This window comes from Osmerus mordax, chromosome 7, assembly GCF_038355195.1.
Source record: "Osmerus mordax isolate fOsmMor3 chromosome 7, fOsmMor3.pri, whole genome shotgun sequence".
NCBI classification, from domain to species: domain Eukaryota; kingdom Metazoa; phylum Chordata; class Actinopteri; order Osmeriformes; family Osmeridae; genus Osmerus; species Osmerus mordax.
Genome location: NC_090056.1, coordinates 6,409,059 through 6,434,868, shown reverse-complemented (window position 1 = coordinate 6,434,868; position 25,810 = coordinate 6,409,059). Strand labels below are relative to the sequence as shown.

The 25,810-nt window shown below is 44.3% G+C and overlaps 3 protein-coding genes across 5 annotated transcripts in view; 2 read left to right on the top strand and 1 right to left on the bottom strand.

Annotated features, from left to right (window-relative positions):
- Positions 1-1,243: 1,243 nt before the first annotated feature.
- idh3g (isocitrate dehydrogenase (NAD(+)) 3 non-catalytic subunit gamma) lies at positions 1,244-5,852 on the bottom strand. 2 transcript variants are annotated; one of them, XM_067239428.1, is made up of 12 exons: positions 5,763-5,852; positions 5,273-5,332; positions 4,598-4,695; positions 4,323-4,438; positions 4,155-4,215; positions 3,918-4,050; positions 3,624-3,757; positions 3,379-3,481; positions 3,134-3,280; positions 2,852-2,946; positions 2,571-2,631; positions 1,244-2,193 (listed from the first exon to the last, which is right to left on the bottom strand). In XM_067239428.1, exons 1-12 carry the CDS (start codon positions 5,841-5,843, stop codon positions 2,092-2,094), a joined length of 1,191 nt encoding a protein of 396 aa, XP_067095529.1. In that variant the 5' UTR covers positions 5,844-5,852; the 3' UTR covers positions 1,244-2,091. The 2 variants fall into 2 exon arrangements, with proteins under 2 accessions (XP_067095529.1, XP_067095530.1); XM_067239429.1 differs by lacking the exons at positions 5,273-5,332; positions 5,763-5,852 and adding an exon at positions 4,800-4,805.
- A 3,759-nt stretch (positions 5,853-9,611) lies between these two features.
- fam3a (FAM3 metabolism regulating signaling molecule A) lies at positions 9,612-13,704 on the top strand. 2 transcript variants are annotated; one of them, XM_067239430.1, is made up of 10 exons: positions 9,612-9,889; positions 10,093-10,148; positions 10,268-10,375; positions 10,476-10,499; positions 10,658-10,781; positions 11,090-11,148; positions 11,249-11,299; positions 11,428-11,512; positions 12,235-12,361; positions 12,720-13,704. In XM_067239430.1, the coding sequence occupies exons 2-10, from the start codon at positions 10,136-10,138 to the stop codon at positions 12,816-12,818; spliced, it is 690 nt and encodes a 229-aa protein (XP_067095531.1). In that variant the 5' UTR covers positions 9,612-9,889; positions 10,093-10,135; the 3' UTR covers positions 12,819-13,704. The 2 variants fall into 2 exon arrangements, with proteins under 2 accessions (XP_067095531.1, XP_067095532.1); XM_067239431.1 differs by having other exon boundaries at positions 12,235-12,405; positions 12,720-12,860.
- Positions 13,705-21,714: 8,010 nt separating this feature from the next.
- LOC136946411 (serine/threonine-protein kinase WNK3-like) overlaps positions 21,715-25,810 on the top strand; it is a 31,888-nt gene continuing 27,792 nt past the window's right edge. The window contains 2 exon segments of the mRNA XM_067240735.1: positions 21,715-22,317; positions 22,319-22,429. Of these exon segments, the coding sequence (XP_067096836.1) occupies positions 21,715-22,317; positions 22,319-22,429 (714 nt within the window).

Here is a 25,810-nt window from a genome sequence, read left to right as displayed (position 1 = left end):
CCAGGAGAGCACGAAAAGGCTATTAGTGTCAGGGAACAGGGGTGCACTGACGTAGGGGTAACGAAAGTCAAAACAAGATTATGGTGAAGGAAGTTGACCTGGAATAGGTTGCATTCACTTTGAGACATCAGTCTTTGTTGGAAAGAGAGCGAGGAGGCACACGAGCCAAATTGCCGTCTCGGCGGGCCGAAAAACTGATGCAAGGCTGAGGGAGTTGTACTGACAGGAAGCCAAGATGCCAGAAGCCAAAATACACTCACGGGGTTCTTCTATGCACACTTCACAGACTATACATCACTCTGCAGTCGTCGACTCGTGCATTCGGATTTCACCCAAGCAACCCATTAGCCAACAGCTTTGTTTACTCAAATTTGCTCAAGTTAAAAACATGGGAACAGATAGGAGTGGTCAGCGTGAATAAAACTGCTGGGAATATGGAGAGGCGAGCAGGAAAGGTTAGAAATGAAGCTCTGTGCAAGAGGTCACTGTATTGAAACCCTGCATGACGTCTATGTGGATCTGCTCCACTGCTGTTTAAGCACCTGGCAAAGTGGAACAAGCTGTGCTGGGGAAACTTCCATGTTCACACTGTCTTTACCCCCCAGTTTTGAATCCAATGCCAAGGTAAAATTAATCTAATTAGAGTCACTTTGATTATACTGCGTAATTCCACCTTGTCAAACAACGGTTAATAGGGTACATGTGTTGCTGGAGCGTGGAGTGTTTCGCTTTACTTTTCAGGGACATGCTTACAAACCAGTATCAATGGTTTCCAAGTTAGTACTTTGAGCGGTGGTTGCCATGAAGTGAACCTTGCCACACTTCAAGTTCTTAGTTTCTTGTTACATTAGTGAAATTAGGATAAATAAAGATGAGTGTGTCAAAATAATCGTTATCAACAGTTTAGCATAGGAAATGTTTTGGTAGCCAAATAGCCCATCTCAACAAAGGATGATACATTTTGCTCACATCATAACAGCACTACATGACCCTTCTTTGATCATTTGAGTCATTTTGCATTCTAGGTGAATACAGCCTCTGATTAATTACCGATACACCAAAGTATGTCTGCATACTTAATTGACCTGGAAAATCTTTACAAATCCATGTGGAATAGATAGTTTATTGATCATTATTTCACGTAAATACAGTATGCCCACGGCTTTAATAAAGTTTATTACATTTCAAAGAATAATTTAGAAGAGGTATGGACCAAAGACAAGATTATCTGGGTGTTAAACAGTTTATACACAGGCAGCACATTTGTTTGAGTTAACATTATGACTATCACAAAGAGGTACACTAGATAACTGTTCAGTGCCTTAAATTAAAAATAACCATTTCGCTACGTGATCTGAAGAGGATGTGCAGATGTAACAGTAAATGAATTACAACAAAACTTAAGGTAATGTAAAAGTAGGCCGTGAATCGCAAGGGAATCGCCGGTAAACAAAATACAATAATAGTAATAAAATGATAAGACTGTCTTTATAAGGTTATCCTGGTTAGCAGCAAGATACTGCTAACAGCAAGCTGATAAGCATAGCTGATGGGGAACATGGAATGAGTAAGCAGTGTACAGGTCAGAACCTATGTAATAATACCAAGATTTAATCTGAACAAAACATCTCCCAGCTAAAAGTGATCCTTGTGATGTGCTACCATCACGTGTTACCTAAATGGTTACCACAAAAAAGGTCCTTGTTCCTTTATCACTGCAGTTTGTCAGAACAGATTTTATAGAATGACCCCAGAATGTGGGCATTCTCAGGAGACTGGAGGCTCCATGTCTGGGCCTAACCGTTTGAGAATAACCCAAGACAATTCACTTAAAGGCAAACATTGTAAAATTATTTTTAAATTGTGAATGGACAGACATTGAGAGCAACATGTGACAACTATTACACTGTGAGGTGACTTCTGTGAAATGAACCGTTTCCATGTTAACGCCAATAAAAGGAAGGGACTGTCACATCACAGACACAGACATGCAGACCCGTTCTCACAAACCTGGGCACACACAGTTGTTCCCAACACATACAAGGTTTGCCGTGTCCTCAGACACAGCATTGTGTGGCTGTGTGTGTTTGTTTAAAGCTCTGTGGTGAGAGGTCCCTTGCTCTGGATGTTCCTCATGATGGACTGCACCACCTCAGAAGTGGTGCCCTGCCCCCCAATGTCAGCCGTGTGCAACTGCAGGGACAAACAATAATAAGCGTCACCACACCGACTGCACTGTCTCGTTAGAACAACGGCAACATCACACGTCCTGTCAAAACCCAACTGAAAACAGAGAGATCCCAGAGAGAACATAGTTCATATGCAGTCTGACACCAGATATGTGGTTCTTTCAACCACATAAGTAGAGAACTCTCTGGAAGCTGTCACATGAAAGTCCACCAATAATGCAAGTCTTAGTGGCCTGTGTCTGTTCTTGAGCTCTGCAGATAACAACCACATTCTGGATTCATGACTTAAACACAGAGTCCTGAGTTGTAAAAACAACCACTATGGGGTGAGTGAGGGGATGGACGGGGGCAGGTTAGCAGAGGAGGTCATGAGCTAGTTACCCTGGTTACATTCATGGTGGACAGCACCGCGTTCCGGATCATAGTCGCGTAGTCATACAGCCTGGAGAAACACAAAGGAAAATGAAGTCAGAGGACTCACCTGACCTACTTCAGTGAGCTGTATTGCCGACTGATAAAAACAGTGATTAATGAGTTCAAAACGTGAACTCATTAAAACGTCTTAAATTATTCGTAGTACAAAGAGCAAAAAACAAAAGCAAAAGAAAGCTGTCAATTTGAGTTATTGTGCAGTGAAGAGGTGTGATAAAATAAGACCTCACTTAAGGTGATCGAGCATCATGCAGCTAGCCAGCAGCATGGCCGTGGGGTTGGCAATGTTCCTGTTGGCGATACTCTTCCCAGTGTTCCTTGTGGCCTACCAGAGAGACGAGACAAGCAGACCCAACGGAGATATCAACAGAGAAGAGCACATTTCACTAAAGTACATCCGGCTACATCAATACATCTTATGTGTTGTGAGGAACTCTTTTGCGTCTCAAAGCATTTCTTCTCCCTCTAAAGTGGAATTTGACACCCTGTTGTGAAACATCCATCTGACTCACTGTTTCGAAGACGGCGTAGTCTCGGCCGTAGTTGGCCCCGGGCACCAGCCCTGGCCCTCCCACCAGGCCGGCACACACATTGCTGACCACGTTCCCATACAGGTTGGGCATCACCATCACATCAAACTGCTCAGGCTTGGACACCAGCTAGACCATAGCGAGAGGAAACAGCGAATGAAGCAGAATGGCATAGGAGCCATTTTTGGGTCAACAATCCAATCTGGCTTGGAGGGGGTAGGGCAAACCTGCATGGTGGTGTTGTCGACTATCATGCTGTCGAAGGTGATGTCTGGATAACCTGAGGCAACCTCCCTGCAGCACTGCAGGAACAAGCCGTCGCCCAGCTTCCTGTCAGTGTGGAGAACGGGGAGCGTTCAGGAGCACAAACGTCTTTAACACGTCTACTATTGCTGAGGCGCAGGAAGAGACAGCTCCTGAAGGAGCACAGTCTGGCTGTCTGCTTGGCTGTCTGCCTGGCTGGCTGACTCACATGATGTTGGCCTTGTGGACGGCAGTGACCCTGCGCCGCCCTTTCTCCCTGGCCAGTTTGAAGGCGTACTCTGCGATCCTCAGGGAGTTATTCCTTGTGATGATCTTGAGACATTCCACCACTCCGGACACACTCTGCAGGAGGCACACACACGAGAGAGAGAGAGAGAGAGAGAGAGAGAGAGAGAGAGAGAGAGAGAGAGAGGGAGGGCGGAAGGTTAGCACAGATGAAAGACTCCAAACCAAGAGAACGAGGGGACGACTGGAGATGGCCGAGGAGTAGGTGGTTCCTGACCTCGTGCTCCAGACTGCTGTACTCCCCCTCTGTGTTCTCCCTGATGATCATGATGTCGATGTTCTTGTGGCGAGTCTGGACTCCAGGCAGGGACTGACAGTGCATCACGTTAGCATACAGGTCCAGGCTGGTGCTGTTGGAGCACACGCAAGCAGGGAGGCCGTGTTTAGACCGTACCCTGTATACGTGGGTGAAGAGGCATGTCTACAGTCTCAGTAAATGTAACTCATAACTCACCGTAGGAGGTTGTTCCTTGATTTGTGAGCGGGCGGCATGGTGTGGTTGGTCTCAATATTACCTAAAAAGATCATTATAAATACATGGCAGAGAACCAAAAACGATAAATAACTCATCAACTCATCCTTGCTTGGAGGCTGCACTGTCAGAGGGCATCAGTTCGCTAACCTTTGAGAGCCACACCATTGCGTCGGATGGCGGTGATGGCGTTGTCGATGTCATCCTCTGTGGTTAATGAGGAGTTGACGTTGACCACCTCAAAGTCCACTGGCACGCAACTGAACCTGTAGCCGCCACAGAACAAGCACATTTAACACTTAAGCCTGAACCTGAAAGCACTCAAACAGCAACCTACACAAGACACATTAGAAACCTTTACTAACTCGATAACAGGCTTGTATGGCCCTTAAGAGGCTTTGTAAACACTGTAACGACTGGCTGACCTAAAGAGCTCCCGGACGTGGTTGAGCAGCTCTGGTCCAATGCCGTCTCCTGGGATCAGGGTCACTGTGTGTCTCCCACCATACTTAGCAGGCGGAGGCTGAAGCACAGACACAATACATCAATACAATATCTGTATTTTTGGAGCATGGAGCCATGTAAAAAAAATTAAAGGGCTGAATGTATTGTGATCAGACTACTTACAATATTCTCTCTCTGCTTGTTGAAGATAGACACCAAGGAAAGTCAGAACAATATGGTCAGTAAGAAGGATAGCATGAACAGGAAGTCCAAAAACCATTAACAGAAGCTGGTAAAATGTATCTTCCAAAACGAGGATAGATAAAAAGCCCAGTTAAATATGTTAGCCCATGTTAAAAGGTGAAAATGTGTTTTCCAGAAAAAGTTGGCTAATAGAAGAACACAAAGTAAGTATCCATGTCTACCCGACATTACAGAACAGGTTAAGGTTTTGGAGAGTGGAGTGTCACAAGTGTTTTTCTAACAAGTAACCTAACAGGTTGATAGTAAAGATTGGGTGAGACATTATTTGCCAGTTTTATTACCATTACCATGAAACGGTCTTGATAGTTTACATTTTGGAAGAGTATGCAACCTTAGACACACTGTCCAAATCCCCCCTGGGTGGCTTGGCGTTTATGATTTTCTGCTTCAACATAATCACTCACATAGCTTGATGACTTCTCCCTGTGACTGGTCAGTGTCGCTCCATAAATCTGAAAATGTTGAAAAAGGGATAACGATTTATTCGGTGCGGTTAAGCGTCTATAAATTAGCTACAACGTAACCAGCTGTCAAGATTACCATCATTGATAGCGTTTGGCTTGATGCCATTAACCGTGGACTGTAGCAAAGCAGCACTACAGAGACCTGTTCCGTACCTACACAACTAGCTAGCGTTGCTTACAAAAGCAAGGCGAGGTAGCATAGAATGTAATACATCCTATACACTACAGTTAGCGAACTACCAACACGCTGTGGTTCAACCTTTAAAACAGCTAGCCAGCTGTCAGGCTAGGCCAGCTAGTGCTAGCTAGTAGAGTAAAATGACCTTGTCTTTGATTTTTCTAAATCTGCATTATGTTTGTAAGACTCTACTGTCCCTACAATGTTGACAATCATGACAGTCTATACAAGCCGTCTTACTTTAGCTGAATTCGCCAATTGTCTGCCCCAGATTGGTTTTAGGAGTTTGGACATCGATAGTACTGCACTGGAAGCTGCCATCTTGGTTGAGATCAGCCAGGAATCAGGATGTGCACAGTGCACGCGTGCACGTTGTTGATGCTCGTGACAGCGGACATTTTCATGAATTCTACAGAAAATGTTGTGCCTTTGACTGAAATACGTTAAAATTACAAATAATGACTGGTTATGTATTTGTGAATCATTTGGAATTCCCTAATTATTCACATATACATATGAGGCTTAAATGTGTGATTATTTGTCATAATTTGAGATATTGTCCTGAGAAAGAAAGGCTCAGGGCCTGACTGAGCAACATGTGACCAGGACTTGATGGTCTTGTGTGGCGGCTGGGCATGTACCATGCCCCCACAGTGGGAATGGTTATAATTTGATGCTGGTAGTTCATGAAGAAAGGGACAAACTTATTTTTTCATTCATTCAATATTTTGCATAATAATACATAAATGTATTCATTGTTATCCTGTGAAATTATATGGAAGCAAATCGTTACCAAAATTCAAATGCAAATGCATTTCCAGAAGTACATTTGAGAATGTGGCTGCATTATTTGACTCATAAATGAAATTAGTAATCAATCATCTTATTTGCATTTTAATTTTCTTCTTCAAGAGTGCTCAATCTTTCACTTAATTAAATTGAAAAAGAAATAGACATTTGAGATTTAATTTTCAAAACATGCCCTAGCAAATAGATACCAAAATTCAATTTGAAATGTAAAATTAGAAAATTAGGGATTTATTACAGTCATGCAAACTCCTCACCTTTAGGTCAGACTCACCTTTTTGAAACCAAAATGGGTAACCTACGTGATTCGTGTAAGTTCCGATTAAAGCTTTTTTTTCCCGCTCGTGGCGGGTCGTAGCCGTGGCCAACACAACATTTTACCCTGCTCCCCAACTTTACAATTGGGCTGGCTCTGGAACCAATCGTCACTCCTAATGCCTAAACCTCACAGTCAATCAGAGGCAGAGTGGGGAGAGGTTTACAGACCCATCTTACATCATCTACTAGAAACAATTTGAATACAATATTATTCAATGATGTCTATTGGATGTGTTTTAGTTTTACAGTAAGTGATGCTTTTGACTTTTGCTTTTTGAAGTAGTTTAACACAGGTAATCCTGCTTGTTTAATAGTTTTTTAATGATGTATGCTATACAATTTTTTTATTTATGGTTAAAAGAAGATGACATTTTTTACAAAAGCACAGATTCTACATATATATAACCTCCCCCCCCCCCTGTCTGGCCCCCCAATGGTGGAATCAATTCCCCACCTCCATCAGGGACACTGACAGTCTCCCCACCTTCAAGAAAAGACTCAAGAGGCACTTGTTCCGGGAGTACAACGGCACTTAGGAATGCTTGGCTGGACCTGATGTTAGTTTCCTCCAGGATCACAATGACTCGTATTGAGAAACTTGTAGCTCTTGTTGGTTAGTTGTAACGGTTTCAAATTCTTGTACTTGCTGTGAAATATTTTACTGTTGATTGTTTTTTCTACAGGTACACTCTTGCACTCTTGTGGGGAGTTTCATGTTGTTCAATTGTAACTTGTTTAACTGCATGCTCTTATGGTTCTTCCCTTTGGCACTTATTTGGTTTTCCACAATGTTTGGGTGCTCGCAATGTTTGGGGCTATCTCGTTATTATGATCAGTGACCTATGCTCTTTTGTAAAGCTCTCTCTTGGAAGTCGCTTTGGATAAAAGTGTCTGCTAAATGCATAAATGTAAATGTTATTAGCAAGGGGGTTTAGTACTTCTCCAAGGTACTGTATTCATGTCACATTCTCATTGGGGGCTGAGCACCCCTAAAGGTCTGATCCTAGAATCGCCCCAGTCTAAGGCCTATACCCAAAAACGAAAATATGTCAGAAAGATTATGCACCGGGTGCACATCGCAAAGTAAATAAGTAAAAAAAAAATGAAAGAATCAGAATCAGAATCAGAAGGATGCCTAGACATATTTTTCTAGGCCTACCCAAAATGATTATTATGCCTACGCACCTGTGCTAGCCTAGACACATAAGCCCAGTTTTCATGGATTAGCCTCGTCCTAAAGTAAGATACAATGTCAATGAAGATCTCAATTGAAAACGTTTTTAGGCCAAGGACAAGGCTTTATGTCTGGGAAAGCCCCCCTAAAATATTCTTCACCCCCTCTAAATAATTAGCCTTGTGTTGTTTTTTTGTTTTTTTACTACAGAGCAAAATCACACTCTTTCTGATTGAACCTATCTATGAACTGTCTGAAACAATGGATATCCGCGGCCCCAAATGGGCCCCAAATTGTTTTGCCCCAAGCTAGCGCGCAAACATGCCACTCCCCTTGGGGCTAAGCCGGCCATTTCTTTGAATCCTAGAAACGCCCCTGGAGTGCATCAACTAGAAGAGCTCATCCTTAATTCGCATGACAGTCGCCTTCCTAACAATTTTCATTTACATAGGATATATGTTAAAAAAAGACATAAAAAATTACGTTCCTTTTAGTAAAGATAATGTAGCCCATATACCCTACATAAAATGAGTAAGGTTGCCTGCAAGGGTTAATTTTGGAATCTGTCGTTTGCATTGCATCGGCATCTTTATTGTAAGATAATTATGGTTAACAGGTAGCCAATAAACATTTCGCAGTTGTTGGGTGAGATATCCCTATCTCAAATACTTCAGTTGGTCCACAAAAGCTATTTCACAGGTTTATTTGATTATTAATTGGTTAAGACTGTACATTGTCTTATTGATGCCTGCGATTGCTTGGGACTGACATTATTTTACGAACTCTTGCAAGTGGAGAGAGGAGATTATTTAACGTTATTAATATAACGTGCCTCGCCCTCTGCTCTGTTGTTAATGATACATTGTAAAGGCTTATGATGGAACACAGCCCCACTCACCCCCATCACCCTGTGTGACTCCCCAGTCAACACTGTGGAGTCCTTCCGCTTCCTGGACACTATCCTCTCCCAGGACCTCAAGTGGGAACTGAACATCAGCTCCCTCATCAAGAAAGCACAACAGAGGATGTACTTCCTTCGGCAGCTGAAGAAGTTCAACCTGCCAAAGACAATGATGGTGCACTTCTACTCAGCCATCATTGAGTCCATCCTCACCTCCTCCATCACCGTCTGGTACGCTGCTGCCACTGCCAAGGACAAGAGCAGACTGCAGCGTATCATCCGTACTGCTGAGAAGGTGATTGGCTGCAATCTGCCTACCCTCGAGGACCTGCACACCTCGAGGACCCTGAGGCGAGCGAGGAAGATTGTGGCCGACTCCTCCCACCCTGGACACTCCCTGTTTCAGTCACTCCCCTCCGGCAGAAGGCTGCGGTCTATCAGGACCAATACCTCACGCCACAAAAACAGTTTCTTCCCCTCTGCTGTTGGCCTCTTCAACAAGGCCAAGGGACCACACTGACTCAAATTACTTATTGCTTAAAACACTCTGCTTTTGCACTGCACCACAACATGGTATCTTGTACATTTGTATTTTTTGTAATATTTGTATTTTTATATTGTAATTTACGGCAACTTATATTTATTCCACTTAGTACTGCTAGTCTATGTACCCTTAGTATAGTTAGTCCACATATTTAAATTTTAGGTATATGTTTATTGGATGCACCTTCCTGCCAAAGCAAATTCCTTGTCTGTGCAAACTTTCATGGCGAATAAATCCCTTTCTGATTCTGATTCTGATGTGATGTAATCACAGCCTGTACGTGCATAATAAATGTACGCCTACTGCGCAGACTCTATAAACACGTCACTAAATAGGCTGCTCAGCCTAGAAACTAGTCCGGAAGACAGCTAAGAACAGTGATAGAATAAACATTTGTCATGTGTAATCAAACGGAAGTTGTGTGAATCGCCTAAATGATCGACTAGGTACCCAAATAGATAATAGAAGCTTCCAATGTTTATAGGAGTTTGGGCTTCACTCGTATCTTAAATGAACGCGAGTAAAGTAGCCTACCGATGAGGTTGTAAAGCAATAGTACAGATTCTGGCGTGAGCTGCTTTGTAAAGCGTGGAAACGGGAGAATCTTTGCTTCAGGAAAGCAGGTGAGTAAATTAGCTAGATTAGAAATTCATCGTGTTAAATTGAAGCATATGCATTGTACATAGTGCCCGTTAGTCGATGATCATTTGGTGTCTTGGATTTTCACTTTTTTGCCATGACAAAAACATGGAGAGCCATCTTGCATACCACAATGTCTAGAGACTTGAGTTCGATACATTTTACGCTCGTGTTTGTATCCTTTCAGGATTCTTCTTGTTTGACCTCTCAGTTCTTCAAAGACGCTTAAAATGAGATTGGCAGGTGGGTCTACACACCAAATACATGAATGCTCTCGTGTGTGTGAAATTGCATGCATGTGCAGAAGAGAGTAAGTTAGTGCTATATTGGTAACTTATTTGAATGTTTTTCCCGTGTAACAGGGCCACTGCGAGCTGTCGCTGTACTTCTTTTGGTGGGACTCACTTGGGTTTTGGCCAGCTCCATTCTCGGAGGGGACAGTGGTACAGTGGTGCGACACCTCTTCACAGGTACCATAACACAATCCCCTGACTGATATGTGTTGGCAATTGGCTGATTATGTATGGCATGTCAGATGACAAGATTGTTGATCTTATTTTCTTTTCATAGGGACCAACGAGGAGCCAACCACTGGTAAGTGGAGGAGGTCATTATTGACCAAGTCCCTCATTATCTACGATATGTCTCCCTTAAATGCCTCACCCACTATCTGTGACTCAGTATCAGATTCCTAGTTTTGGTGTTGGTCTGCAATAACTGAATTTAAAAGTAATAGTTTCCTCTTCTCTCAGAGTCACGACCACGCAAGTACAAGTGTGGCTTGTCTGCCCCATGCCCCCCAAAACACCTGGCTTTCCGCCTGGTCTCCGGAGCTGCCAATGTCATCGGACCCAAAATATGCCTGGAGGACAAAATGTGAGAACCAATATGAATGTATCTCCATTCATCCACCACTCAATTTTACTTTTATTTCTCATTTCCCTCTTTCTCTCTCTGCCACCGTAACCAGGCATTAAACCTGCCTGAGGAGCTGAATGCAAGTATTTTGCCTTGCTCTCCTTAATTCCATGGGTGTTTGTCACTTTCTCCTCCCCTCAGTGTGCCCGCGTGTCCATGTAACTTCAGTTTGAGCCGTCCAGTGTTTTACCCTCCAGTCCCTAGGATACAATACTATTAACTGTCCTCTCAGTTCCCGTCTAACCTGTTGCGCTTCTGTTCCTCAGGCTTGTGAGCAGCGTCAAAAACAACGTTGGCCGAGGATTAAACGTCGCTTTAGTAAACGGTACACATGCTTTCCACCAGCCTTAATCTTATCTTGTGTGTTTGTTATTTGTTAACTTAATGATCGTTGCTTTTGTATTGACTATTCTATTTACCTACAGGAGTAACTGGAGAGCTCTTGGACTCAAAATCCTTTGACATGTGGGCAGGAGGTGACTTAGATGTATATTATGCAGCTATAAAAAAAAAATAGATATATTTATATACACACACATGGATAGACAGAACGAATACATAAAATATACTGAGTAAGTAAGCCTGTCTTATTTACCACTTACAGATGTGAACGACCTGTTGAAGTATCTCCGACCACTACATGAGGGAACGCTTGTGTTTGTGGCCTCCTTTGATGATGCAGCTACAAAGTACGACCCCCCCCCCCCCCCCCAGAACACCCCCACACACGGAAGCTGTTTTGACAGTGTTGCAAAACAAAAAAGCAATTTCTCCCCACAGTGATATATCTTCATAAAACACAATTTTCTATTATACATTTTTCAATTAAATTTTCTGAACAGTATATTTACATTACATTTATTCATTTAGCAGATGCTTTTATCCAAACTTCCGAGAGAGAGCTTTACAAAAGGTGCATAGGCCAATGATCATAAACAACGTGACAACAACAAAAACATTGCGGGTAGCCAAAGCATGAGCATACATTGTGATAAGCAAATAAGTGTCAATGGGAAGAAACACAAGAGCATGTAGTTAAACAAATTACAAATTAAACAGCATGAAACTCAAAAGTGCAAGAGTGTACCTGTAGGAAAGCAAGCAACAATAATATAATTTCCAGCGAGTACAAGTAGTTAAATCAGTAACAACTAACCAACAAGTGCAAAAAGTCCCTCTAAGTGTCATTGTGTATATATTTTTATTATTCTATCACACAATGAAGCACTCTGATACATCATACTACACATTAAAACACAATATCACTATGTATCTAAAAATATATATATATGTGTATGTATGTCATGGAAAATTTAGGATTTTTGTATCCCTTTGCATATACTCAAATGTATTCACAAATGGGGAGCTTAAACATGGCCTGATTGTGCCCTGGTTTCTGGCTGTTCGATAGGTTGAACGATGAAGCGCGCCGGCTCTTTGAAGAGCTGGGCAGCACGGTGGTGAAGGAGCTGGCCTTCAGAGACAGCTGGGTGTTTGTGGGAGCCAAGGGCATCGAGAACAAGAGTCCGTTTGAGCAGGTAGAGAATTACAACCGCCGCTCATGCGGCTTCTTCATAACAAGGTATTGGACAGGCTCATCTACTTTTCCTCCATTTTTACTTTGGAGAGGAAGTCTGGTGGTCTGTGTGACTTCTTTTGTTATACATGTAAATAGGAAATTTATAGGTGGAGTGTCCTGGTTGGGAGAGGGCTTGCAGTGTTACTGTGGATTACCTGTAGTCTGCACAACAGGTTTATTGTATGTCCATTGAGGTCTCGCATATGGGAGAATAAATAATGAAAACATTGCAGTTTGTACAAATGAAATGTGGTAATCTTGTTTGTGGTAGTGGAACCCTTTCTCTTGCGCTTCATTGCTCTCTTTCCCTCCTATAGCGTATGAAGAACAGTAAGAACAGCAACAAGTATGAAGGCTGGCCTGAATCTCTGGAGATGGATGGATGTATTCCACTACGAGCTCCGTTGGAGAACTAAGCCCTTTGTTGTACCAATATTAGGACCTGCACTGCACAGAAGAGGAGTTAGTCATATTGACAATTACAGTGGCACAACTGAAGCTGTGCCAGGTTTAAAAACAATTAGGAAGTCCCAGAGAATACTTCTTTTACATTAGTTCAAACATGGGTCCAGTTACGTGTCGTCTACAATGGACTTCTTTCATCTGCCTAGACTTACTGTGAAAAATGCTGGAACTGACTGCTAACAACTTCAAACTTGTGGATTAAATGGGTTTCTTGATGGTCCTCACTGAACGCACAAACCAGATGACAATGTGGAAAGGGAAATGTGTGTGACATAGGAGCGGTTATAGAGGAAGATGCGTTCTAGTTTGACTGAAACAGCCTCAAATGTTGACAACTTGTGTGTGAGAGTCCCAAAGATGCCATTGTGAACAAATATTTATGGTTATAGGATATGTTTTTTTCTGCATTGATAAGACCCTGTCTTTCTTCTGAGGAATGATGCCTCAAACAGTATATATACTGTATATAAGAGTTGAGGCAGGATCTTGTCTTTAGTGTAGTGCAGAGAAACCTATTAATATTATACCATTATACCCATTTCATATTGTGTCTTATCAATTGATTTATAGATAAACAGCCATCAAGGTTTACAGATACGTGGAGTCTTGAAGACATTGTTTGTAACTACACGTGCAAACACAAACTCCGTTAAATATACTTATTTTCACAGAGTAGCATGCTTAGTGGATCTTCATGTCGGCATTGATAAGTTAAAATATCACAAATGAATATTACTATTAATGCAATTATGTCAATGTGTCCCTGGCATTGTCTTGTTTGTAGTGTTTTTGTGTGCTTATTTTAAATTCTGATAAAATGTATTTTACTGTCTTAAACATGTCCTCAAACTCTTATTTAGTTAAGTTACCTCAGGTTCACAGGCTTTCTCGGCTCATAAAACATAGGAATAGGAATAAAATCCGACAGGATGTTATTCCTATCGGATAACATCCGACAGGGGGCGACAACAGTTGGGGTTATTCGGTTCTTTCATGGTTCACTCAAGATTCTCCAATATGCAGACCCCTGTTTGTATTCATAAGAATGTTGCATTTTATTTTGTGAAGCAGTCGAGAATGACAATAATTCAAACCTTTATTCTCCTTTGATAGGTTGAGAGTTAGGATTAGAATGGCAACTGCAATTCCTGTAATTGTATTAAATACATTAGACAATGCATTTAAATAAAATATCAGGTTTTATACATCACTATTTGTGCATTTCAGAGTGCTTAGGTGGCCAAATTCACGATTGCCAATTTGCGTAACATCACAATCCTTTATTTAATTTGGGTTTAAACGAAATGTAAACCATTGCAAATTGCATGTTAGCCACTGCCCTCTGGTGGTCAGATCTAAAAGCGGTCGCGTGCGCATTTGGGATGAGCCCGTGGCAAGTGCCTCTCCACTGTCGTTAGAAACGAAGAGGCAAGCAAGCGCATACAGTTACACCTTGTATACAGATGGCCGTGTGACTCGTGTGTTGTATATAATGTACATAATTTCAGTTTTAAATGTATCTGCGTGTAAACATTTATACATTCAGTCGCCAAATCGACGAGTGGGTAAAGAAAATCTGTAAATCTAAAGAAAGGCAAGCATCATCTGAATGGAAGCACGTAGACCGCCAGCTCGAACATATCGAGACCAGACGACTCGAATGGGGATTTTTAAACCAGGACTTACCTACAGAACCAGTAGAAGCCCAAAAACGTCAAAGGAAGTATATAAATGCGAGTTATATTCATGCTTAATTGAATGTAATTATTTTATCTAAATAATTGCTGATAAATTCCAACGTGAAGGCCGCTGTAACGTTAAATCATTTGTATATACAACGGAATAGCTAGTTGTATAGCTAGTCATTGCTAACTGGGCTAGCCGTTCGCCTAAATCACAACAAACAGCAATATGTTACATTTTGGTAAGTACCCTACAACTTGATATATTGTTACAATTAACGCCTGTAATGTATTGATGATGAAGTTCTTAATTTGACATCCGTGTGGAAATGTGAGTTTTGTTGTCAATGGAATTCATTATTAAAAGAGTTGTAACGTATTATTCGGTAATTATTACCGATTTCATCAGTATGAACGGATCATTTCCCAATTATCTATTTGTTTATAATGGGCTACATTCTAAGGAATCCCGTTAAGTGCGAATATGAATCTACTGCTGTAGAGATTTAGCAAACCAATAGCTTGTCGTGAAATTAGATATATTGTGTCCACATTACTTGTGCACTGAACTCGGTGTTTCCTTATTTTCACTGTCGCATGTCAGTCACTAGGCTAAATAAATACTCACGCACGGTGATTGTACTAACACTAACCGGCACATTATCATTTACCGCTTAGAAATAGGCGTTTCTCGAGTGTACCAGCTAGCCAATGGAAACCGCCTTGCTCGTGCACAGGGTGCATTGCTGTGTGAATTGCCAAAAAGATGACATAGTTGTCCGTTTTAAGACCACTACAACGTGGTTCTGAAGTGACTAGGCCTACAGCAACCGTAAAACAAGGAAAATACATTCTTTATTTCATCTTATTTCTTTGTTCTTTCGTGAGGAACCCCACCCCCTTCAAAATCTCCCCATTCAACAGTCATACCCGCTTATCAAAACCACGTTGGTCATTGATTGTTGATAGTACATTTTTGTTGGAGTATAAAGGTATAATGACATGCTTGAGTGCATTCTTAAATGTCTCCACAGGTTGTCATGTTGACACTGGGCAGCCTGATGTCAAATCTGCTGACGAGTTCAAAGTAAAAACCATTGCAATTAGTGTGTTTTTATAAACCCCTGTTGCCAAATTGATATCTAATAAAAGGCTCTGTCCAGCTCTGTGCTATTATCATATGCAGCCGTAGAAGGGGCTGAGCTGGATGCGTGGCTTCTGGAGTTGTAAGCCACTTTAGTAACGTGTAATCCTGACTCATCATCGACAGGCGCCCACTGATTAAGGGACTCTTACCTGGATTAGGCAGTCTGTTTAGAGAGAGAGATTGAAAGAGAGAGAGAGAGACAAAGAGAGTGAGACAGACACACACACAGAGAGACAGAGAGACAGAGAGACAGAGAGAGAGAGAGAGAGAGAGAGAGAGAGAGAGAGAGAGAGAGAGAGAGAGAAAGAAAGAAAGAAAGAAAGAGAGAGCACTGTTGGATGATAGAAAAGCAGAATAAAGTGGTGTTAGATAATAGTTTTCCCCTCTGTCACTGTGTGAACAGTTTCTACTGTGTGTGTTACCTACACTCACTCTTTCACATGCTTGACCTGGATTGGACAGTACTTTTTGTGTTTCAGCCCTGGGCTGCCCTAATGGGACTGGAACAATCATGTTGTTTGATTCAAGTTGAGGTTTGTGTTTTTCCTCCTGAAACTCAACATCCAGTCTAGACCATAGAGTCAGGAGAAACAAAATGTGCCAAAAATGTGAGACAGTGAATGTGATCTGTACAGTTTGAATTGTAATCTTTGTGGGATCAATGCTAACGTATGTAGCTTAACGGAAATCAGGTGTGAAGTATACAGGTATGCACAGGTTATGATTTGGGCCGTAGGGTGGAAAAACCATGGAACAGATTCAGGCTTACATAACACTGAACCAAAGCCCTACTCCAACCTTGATGTCTTTGTACAAATATTAAGATCAATTGGCTTACTATATAGCTTACAATTTAGCACTGAGTGCAATTAAGGCACACTACAAATACAATGTATTGTTATTAATAAAATTCAGATTTCCTTTCTTTTCTCTTTCTTAAGTCAAATAAACAGTCCAGCTTGGTACAGCAGCATCTGTCAGGGCACCCATGATTAATCAAGAGGGGCAAGCAAAGCTTAACCCTTGTGCTGCCTTCGGGTCACATGACCCAAAGGTTCATAACGAACCATCGTTGTGTTTACCCAATTTTACCCAATACAAAAACAAATAAAAATAATTTTCTTTTAACCTTTGCAATGTGGGGGGTCTGAGACAGCCCAACGGTTAAAAGAAAAGGCTTCACTTTGTTTTTGTATGTGGTAAATTTGATGCGATACGACTGTGGGTCACAATGACTAATGGGTCAGAATGACCCAAAGATAACACAAGGGTTAACATGCATCCATCCTGCCAGCTTCACCCATTTACTCATGTTTCCAGTCAAACAGTCAGCACTAGACTCCCAGAAGTAATAATATGCTATTGGACTTTAACTTTTAGATTTTTTTTTTGTGTCCCGAACTGTATTTGTTTTTTGCTCAACCAGACATTTAGCTATAGTCACTGCTTTCATTCACACAAACACTGGCACATATTTTATCAGCGAAAATCCCTCCACAACCCCTTTTTTGTCTGTGCCATCCCCCTCTCTTTATTTCTCTCTTGTTCTCTTTCACACACACATTTTCCCACCCCATCCACCCCCCCCCCTCTCTGGTCACAGTTTAGAACTTTCATGCCATCACCCTCCCCAATTCCTTCCTGCCTCCCCTTTTTATTCACACTTTTCATCAACATCATGTCCCCCCCCTACCCAAAAAACGTCTCAGTCTGCCCACAGAGTGCAGTCTGCCTGCACACACACACACACACACACACACACACACACACACACACACAGAGAGTGAGTCCCCTGGCTCCTCCTTTGTCTGCCTGACTAAATCTACAGAGGCCACTCAGTTCCAGGGGATTAATGTGTGTATGCCCATGAAGTGAGGGATGGGAAAAAAAAGGAGAGAGGCAGAAAGAGGACGCGATGGAGCCGCGTGTTTGTTATGTTTGGAGTTTAGTATCTCTGTGTGTGTGAGACCAGAACACTGGGACTGGGATTGTCTGCGTCTGCAGAATGGAGAGCACAGAACACAGGGAGCAGTTGGCAAACTCCCGGTTTATTTCCACAAAGCTTTTGAAGTCTGAAGTCTCACTGTCGTGTTTAAAGCGAGAGAAGTTTGGGGAACCAGTAAAGAGTCTAGGCTGAAGGTGTTCAGAAAACCTTTTCTTTTTTTGCTGTGCATTTCAGAAATGATTAGACTAGGTTCATAAAGCAGACTGCAGGTGTTGTGCTTGCTTGTGGGCCTGCTGCAGGCTGGATGGCAGGCAGACCGCAGCATGTCTTCGGTGTTCTTCTCTATCACCAATAGGTACATACAGTTCCAGAATCTCAAGGGTGACTGGAGACCTGTGAAAAGACATGTTAGGATGCAATATGATTTGTGGATATCAACCACATCGCTGCTCACTGGATTGTTCAGTACAGTTTGGCTTATGACCACCATGGTTTCCTCACACAGGCGGTCATTTGTCCTTTTGTCAGGAAATTCTCTTGGACATAAATTCTTTTTTTTTTGTAAAGGGACAAACATTTTGTGCGTGCATGTTTGTGTGTGTGTGTACAGGTGCCCATGCATGATTCTGTGAGAGCGTGTGTGTTTGAAATTGTTCCTGTGTGTGTGCGTGTGTGTTTGAGAGAGAGAATGTGTGTGTGTGTGTGTGTGTATGGGTGTGTGTGAGAGAGATGTGACTGAATGTGTTTGATGTACTGTGATGACTGTCCGGTATGTGACTTTCATGGGAACTCCTTGCCCTGGGGACAGTGGCACATAAGCTCTTGTTTAAAGGAGAACTTCCCCCTCTTTATCGCCTGTTGTTTTTCCCTCTTGACCCCTGACTTCCCATCCTGTTACCTTTCACGAGTCTTAGTACAGTTTGTCCCCTCTGTGGCCCACTAGGTAATTTTAAATTTCTGACTGAAGTTTGTTTATGATATTGATTGAGACCAATATCAAGTACTAGGTTTGTTTCTGTGTATATTACTGTAAGTACAACTGAAAAGCAATCTGTCTTCAATAATTGCAGTCATATTTCATATTGCTTTATACTAGAGTGGCATGCATTATAGTCTCTACTGATGCTTGCAACCTAAGTTCATGTGTTGGGAATGTAGCTCAACGGGAAGTGTCCTCTTCACATTATCTCGTATTATTTCTTCTTGAGTCCCGCCCTATCAGAAGCACTCACGTTTCCCACCTTGAACCTATTGTCTCTCTAATTTGACTGACAGGTATTAGCATTGCAGCTTGGATTCCCTTCAGTTCAATTGAGAAAGGGCATGCTTGACTTCAAGGCTAATGATGGCATTTTAAATGATATAATGGGTGCTGAGAGCTTCTGTCTCTACCCCGTCGTTCACAATGGATTTATTTTTGCAGTTGATCGCAGAAAGAGCCAATGCTATGACATCAACGATGTCATGATAACATTGCGCCCCCCTCACCAAATCCATTATGACCACAGCACACTGATGAAATCCGTTCCCTCAACAAAGATAAAAAACAGTCCGATTATTTAGTTTCTGTAGAAACGGAGGTCATAGATCCCCATCAAATCTACTGCTAAATAAGATTAATTGTCATATGTTTCAAGTATTTATCTAATTTTTACATACAGTAAAATTCAAATATTTATGCCTTGCTCAAGTTACTGTAAAATTACTATAAAATTGCTCTGTAACCCTTAGGGGGCCTTTAATGCCCATAGCTATGCAGTCAGTTGTAACTAGAATGTGAGGAAGTGGATCTATACTATTTCCTGGTGTGTCCTGAGAGGTCCAAGGGTATGTTATCAATTGCTAGCATGACATCATAATCAATCTTAGGTTATCATTCCTATATTAAAGAGGTATCTTGTGGTATAAGCAGCACAATTGAGCACCTTGCTTGATCTTCTCTGTGTTGTGGCCCACTCGTACCTTAGACAACATGACCAAGTGGATCATATCAGTCAGCCAGCATCCTCTCCAGCTTCCGGGCTGTCAGTCAAGCCATTCAATAATCTTTGATTGAATTGAGCATTTGCTGTCCAGCAGCCGGGGCAGTAAGCAGGCTCGGCAGATATTGGCCGTCTGATGGAAGACCTGACACTCAGGGACAGATGGAGGTGATAGAGAGGCAAATATAACGAAATCACCAGAGGGGAAGCACCAACACACACACACACACACAGTGAGATTGACTTACAACAAAGCAGGGGTATATTGCTATCTCATCTTTAGGGAGGCGCATGTGTGTATCTGTTCAAGTGTGCTCCCCTTGCAAATGTGCACCAGTGTGTGTGAGTGGAGAATCCGTTTCACTAGCTGTTAACTACATGTTTAGCTGATAACAACATAATGGGGGCCAACTGAAATTCCCTGTCTTAATAAAAGCCGACCGGATCACAACGTTTACAAATCGATGGAGAACAGCACATCCTCATCATTGTGATGGTGTCTACAGTTAATAATGTCTGAAGAGTGCAGCACTCCCAGATCGCCAGCGTTCTGTGTAGTTGTATTTCTCAACCCCCCCCCCCCCCCCCCCCCCCACTCATCAATGAGTCATGATGAACTGTACTGGCCCTTCCATTTATCATCAGAATGTAGTACTCCAAATGACAGCTCCTTATTGCCTAATGGACCCTTTGACCACCACAACTGAAGATGTAAGAAACACTCAGAAACAAACTCCTCCCTCCCTCTTTCTGTGATGGAACTCTTAGTTGAAACCTCAAAGGTTGCAAGTGCAGCACAGTATGCCCTATAACAAAGAATAAGCTTGTGTTTGGGAGTTTATTAGCCGATTTAATGGGAGCTTTGGTTCCAGTGTTTGAGGACATTCTCTCAGGGCTCACCATACATGGGCACCAGAGGTGCTGTCCGTGCCTGCCACCCAAGACGAATGAACACAAGCCAATTAATCCCCTTACAGTGGACATTTGCCCACAAACAATGGAAAAAGGCCATTTGGGGGATATTTCAGGATCTAATGAATGGAGGCTTCCCAGTTAATCCCAGCCTTTCCCCAGCCCACTTAGGGGTGGGTTCAAAACTTGAATCAGAATCCCTGGCAGATTGTTGCATATGATCCAGAATCCTACATTATTAGGATGGGATTCAGTCATTTACCATGGACCAAGCGATCTGCAGGAATACCAATTCAGCTATTAAGTAGAACAGCATGAATACTTTTGATTAATGAGACACTTGGGAAATGTCTGTGAGCTCCATGAAAACCTGCTGGCGCAGTGGAGGTTGCTAATGTGTGCCAGGGAATCAGATCCCTGTCTGAGCAATGTCACTATCGCCTTTTTCACTCAAATGAGCTGCGAGAAGACTGCTGCTCAACGGGGAAAAAAAGAGTTTAGAAACTCTTATTTATGTAAAGCATTTCCTTGATGTTCTCTCACTCCCACAGAGATCGTGCTGTCCTCCGCCTCGACTTGTCTCTCCTGCAAACCAACTTCAGGGAATCCGTTCTCCACAGTTTAAAAAATGTTGAACACGACGGGGCTGCTTATGTGTTGAATATCTTTCCTCATGCACTCATTCACGTGTTGTCATTTCTTTGCAGGATTTACCTGAGGACCGTGAACACGTTGTGCTTTCAGTACAGGGCCTTGGGGAACTTTTCATACAAAAGCTTGAAGGACCCTCCTCTGAGCTAGAGTGTTCCGCCTGGGTCAGATGAGGGGAGGGGTTTCTCCCATCGGGGACTGAGTTCACCGGCCTGGCTGGGTGGGGAAGATGCACACAGACGATGGGGAGAAGGATGCCCAACGCAGAGAACTAGTTCTGGCTAGAGAAAAGCTCTCGGCTTGTCATCTCATGCCCCAGTTAACCAACCGAGGTTAGGAGAGACAGGGAGAGAGTCCACTTGGGTGAAGGAGGGATCCCGTTTCACCGGCAGCACTGGAAGAGCGAGCCACATAGACGACAAGGGGTAGGAGGGTGACCACAGAAAGAGAGAGAGACGGGGACTGACAGAGAACCAGGGGGGTAGGAGGAGGAGGGGGGGGGCGGCGAAGCGGGAGCGGACATTCCCGATGGCGACTGACCCTGGTGAGCCCACGGGCACCGAGGACTCCTCGGAGAAGCCCGATGGACCGAGGGAGGAGGAGGCGGAGTCGGAGGGCAGGGCCGGACGGGAGAGGGAGAGGACGCGCAGCACACCCTCCGACTTCCCCTCCTCTCAGACCCAGGAGAGGATTGCCGAGGGAGTGGGACCCAGGGCAGGAGGAGGAGGCGGCGGCGCAGGAGGAGGAGAGGGCAAGGGCAGCGCACGGGAGACGGAGACGGCGGCACGACCGCTGTCCCTCTCCACGCCCTCGTCCCCGGCGGCCCACGGCCCGAGGCTGAGGCGAGAGAAGCGCTTCTTCCGGAAGAGCGTGGAGATCTGCGAGGAGGAGGACGAGGTGGAGGAGGGCGTGGCGCCCCCCCGCCTCGAGCTGTGCGCCACAGACTCGGTGTTTGCCGGCGGGGCCCAGCCGCAGGGCACCGCCTCCGCCTCCGCCGTCCTCGGACACGACGCCGGCTCCGCCCAGGAGCCCGGCAAGGAGCCGTCCTTATCCTTGCCCCCGCAGCGGGGGAAGGAGAGGGACCGGGAGCTGGAGGAGGAGGCCGAGATGAAGGCCGTCGCCACCTCCCCAGGGGGGGCGCTTCCTCAAGTTTGACATTGAGCTGGGCAGGGGAGCCTTTAAGACCGTTTACAAAGGCCTGGACACCGAGACCTGGGTGGAGGTGGCCTGGTGTGAACTTCAGGTGAGGAGATCTGCTTGACTCTAGGGATCAATAAAAATCATCTTGTAACTAAATAACCCACTGTGACCTTCTGGAACCGGTTTAGGCCTAAATGTCACATCACACAGATAAAAGGGAAGAGAAGGTTCCGCATTACCCGTTCGGTGAACATATTACTGTCTCCCTTAACCATATTGGAAGATATATGTTTTGTCTCTATTGAATTATCCTCTCTCTCCTCTCTCTCTCTCTCTCTCTCTCTCTCTCTCTCTCTCTCTCTCTCTCTCTCTCTCTCTCTCTCTCTCTCTCTCTCTCTCTCTCTCTCTCTCTCTCTCTCTCTCTCTCTCTCTCTCTCCTCTCTCTCTCTCTCTCTCTCTCTCTCTCTCCCCTCCTTGGGAAAGATTGTCTGTTGTCTACCTGCTTTTCATGTTGAGGTTGCAGCCTCATGAAGGCTGGCAGAGTGAACGCTGGAACACCAAACTAGAGGAGGAGCGAGAGGGCATGGCTCCATTTAGTTCCACTTTTAGAGGTTTCAAGCAGGCAATAACCGAGGTGTCTAGGAGAACGGTATGGTTCAAACGCCTGTGTCCTACTCGTTTTTGGCTTCCTCTTATTACCTTTGTTTACTGGAATGTGAAGTCAGCTGATGAGACTCCACAGTTTTAGTTTTGCTTGTGGCAGTCTGCCTCGTGGCAGTCTGCCTCGTGGCAGTCTGCCTCGTGGCAGTCTGCCTCGTGGCAGTCTGCCTCGTGGCAGTCTGCCTCGTGGCAGTCTGCCTCGTGGCAGGTGCTCAACTCGGGGTCTGCAAAATGCCTCTCGCAGTGAACCGCTTTTTCAGATACGGCACCACCGATCATTTATCCTATCAGCCCATCAATGGGCTAATTCATTCATTAGTCGATCAGATAACGTACGTTGAAGGTCAGCTGTCAAAAGTAAAACCAAAAAACCATGAAAAAGACTCAAATGTTAACAATTGCCCATTCTTCACAGACTTTACAAGGACATGAGAATAAATCTATTGTTGTTGGCGTCACCAGCCACCTACACAACCCACTGAGTCCCACTGAATCTCACTCAACATAAAGAGGCTGTTCGACAATGGCAACACACTATGCTTTAAGGAGACTATCACATACCAATGCGGAGGGAGGAGAACTAGCAGGGCCTGAACATGTTCTTCTTTGACATACAGGCCCGTGATTCATGAGCCTGTAAAACCAATAGGCAACATTGTCCAACAAAGTCGGGCTCGATGTGTGGGAGACCATTAGAATGAATGAGTCTCTCAGATTGAGAGAGAGAGAACGGCTTGCTGATTTCTTTGCTAGCATTGTGTGGAAAGGCTAGCCTGTCCAGCATCATGTGTAGACGTTTGGAGGCGAATGCCCACAACAGCCCAGGGTAATCCTTATGTTTGTCGGACTAATGACCAGTCTGCCCCCTCACCTTTCTCCATCTTACCACAGCTACTAAGTCACACTTACACACACACACACACACACCCCTACACACACACCTGGCTCTGCTTTATATCAGCAGCTAAGCCTGCAGCTTGATCCAATACCCCCACGACAGGCAGCAGGACGACCCAGCCAGCTATGGAAACCAGAGAGCTTTTACAAGATCGTTCCTCCTTCCTGCAGGCAGTTAAAAGCAACCTGTTCCTCGTTCAACAGACCATGTCACAAGGATGTCAAGTCTCTCGCTCTGCCAGTTCCACCAGTGCATGCCAGGAACAAACACATTAATGTAATTCCAGGACATGTTTTGCAGGTTCTTGCCGCAGAGTGCTTGTAGACTGGTCCTGGCCTGCACTGGCCTATTAGACTGTTTATCATGTTACCGAAGGGGGAGGCAGAGAGACAGTGTGACACCAGGTGAGGGAGACCAATCAAGGCAGTATGAGAGGGAGAGAGGGAGGGGAGAGACAGATAGGAATGGAGAGACTGAATGAGAGGGTGAGAGAGGGAGGAAGGAACAGAAACTGAGGGAGGGTGAGAGAGGCAGGGAGGGAGGGTGAGAGAGGCAGGGAGGGAGGGAGGGTGAGAGAGGCAGGGAGGGTGAGAGAGAGGAGGGCAGGAGGGAGGGAGGGTCAGAGAGAGAGGCAGGGAGGGATGGTGACAGGCAGGGAGGGAGGGTGAGAGAGGCAGGGAGGGAGGGTGAGAGAGGCAGGGAGGGATGGTGAAAGGGAGGGAGGGTGAGAGAGGCAGGGAGGGTGAGAGAGGCTGAGAGGGTGAGAGAGGCAGGAGGGTGAGAGGGTGAGAGAGGCAGGGAGGGTGAGAGGGTGAGAGAGGCAGGGAGGGAGGGTGAGAGAGGCAGGGAGGGAGGGGTGAGAGAGGAGGGTGAGAGAGGCAGGGAGGGAGGGTGACAGGCAGGGAGAAAGGGTGAGAGAGAGAGGGAGAGAATGAGGAGCCAAACAGAGGATTACCATGGCATCGCTCCCAGAGTGGCTGTGTGACCGATGCTAACTTAACACCACACACACACACACACACACACACACATACACACACACACATGCATACATAAACACATTCTCACACACTCACACAACCCCAGTTGCATGCACACATGCACACACATTGAGATTGATTTAATGGCTCTTCTACACAACCGTACAGTCAGTTATAATTCACTTTAGCAAGTGGAAAATGGCTTCTGTGTCACATCAATGTAGCTGAACCAGATGCAACAAGGGTTGGGCATTATGACAGTGTTAGCATTGATGACAATGATGTTTTCCACAAATGATAATGAATGTGATTTATAATTGCAGTCAGCATCAGTTGTTGTCAAGGTGGACGCAGGTGTTGATGGAACAAATGTTTGGAATGTGCCTCTGTGCACAAATAGTTTTCCAGACTCTTACTTCAGCACAACATAAATAGAGCTGAGCCAAAAATGTTTGCCCCCCCCCCCCCCAAATCTATCTCACGGTAGAAGAGCACACAGAGTTGGGCTATGTGGTGCGACAATAAATTCTCTTCGGGAGAGAGTCAGCAATAAACCGACAACAGGCAAATGATGAATAGTCATGCTGTATCACATAGGGGTCCTGTTTTATGTAGGCACTTTTATTTGCCTACATTTTACTTTTGCATTTGCGAAACGAAGGGATTAACATGCTCTCGTCCACCCCCAGACGAGGAGACACACACAGGTCCCCCAGAACTGGAACTAGTCGTTCTAATGGAGCCTGAAGGAGAGGGAAAGACAGGCTCACAGTGTGGCCACCAGCCCTCCTTCCAGATCCTTCACATGTGAATACCGTGGTGAAAGGCCAAAGCCATATATCCCTCGCCTTTCTGCTGTAATGAACCGCATTCATTACCCTGAGACATTTGTTTTTGTGTGTCGTACGAGGAAGTGCAGAGTGTGTGCGTTTGTGCATCTGTATGT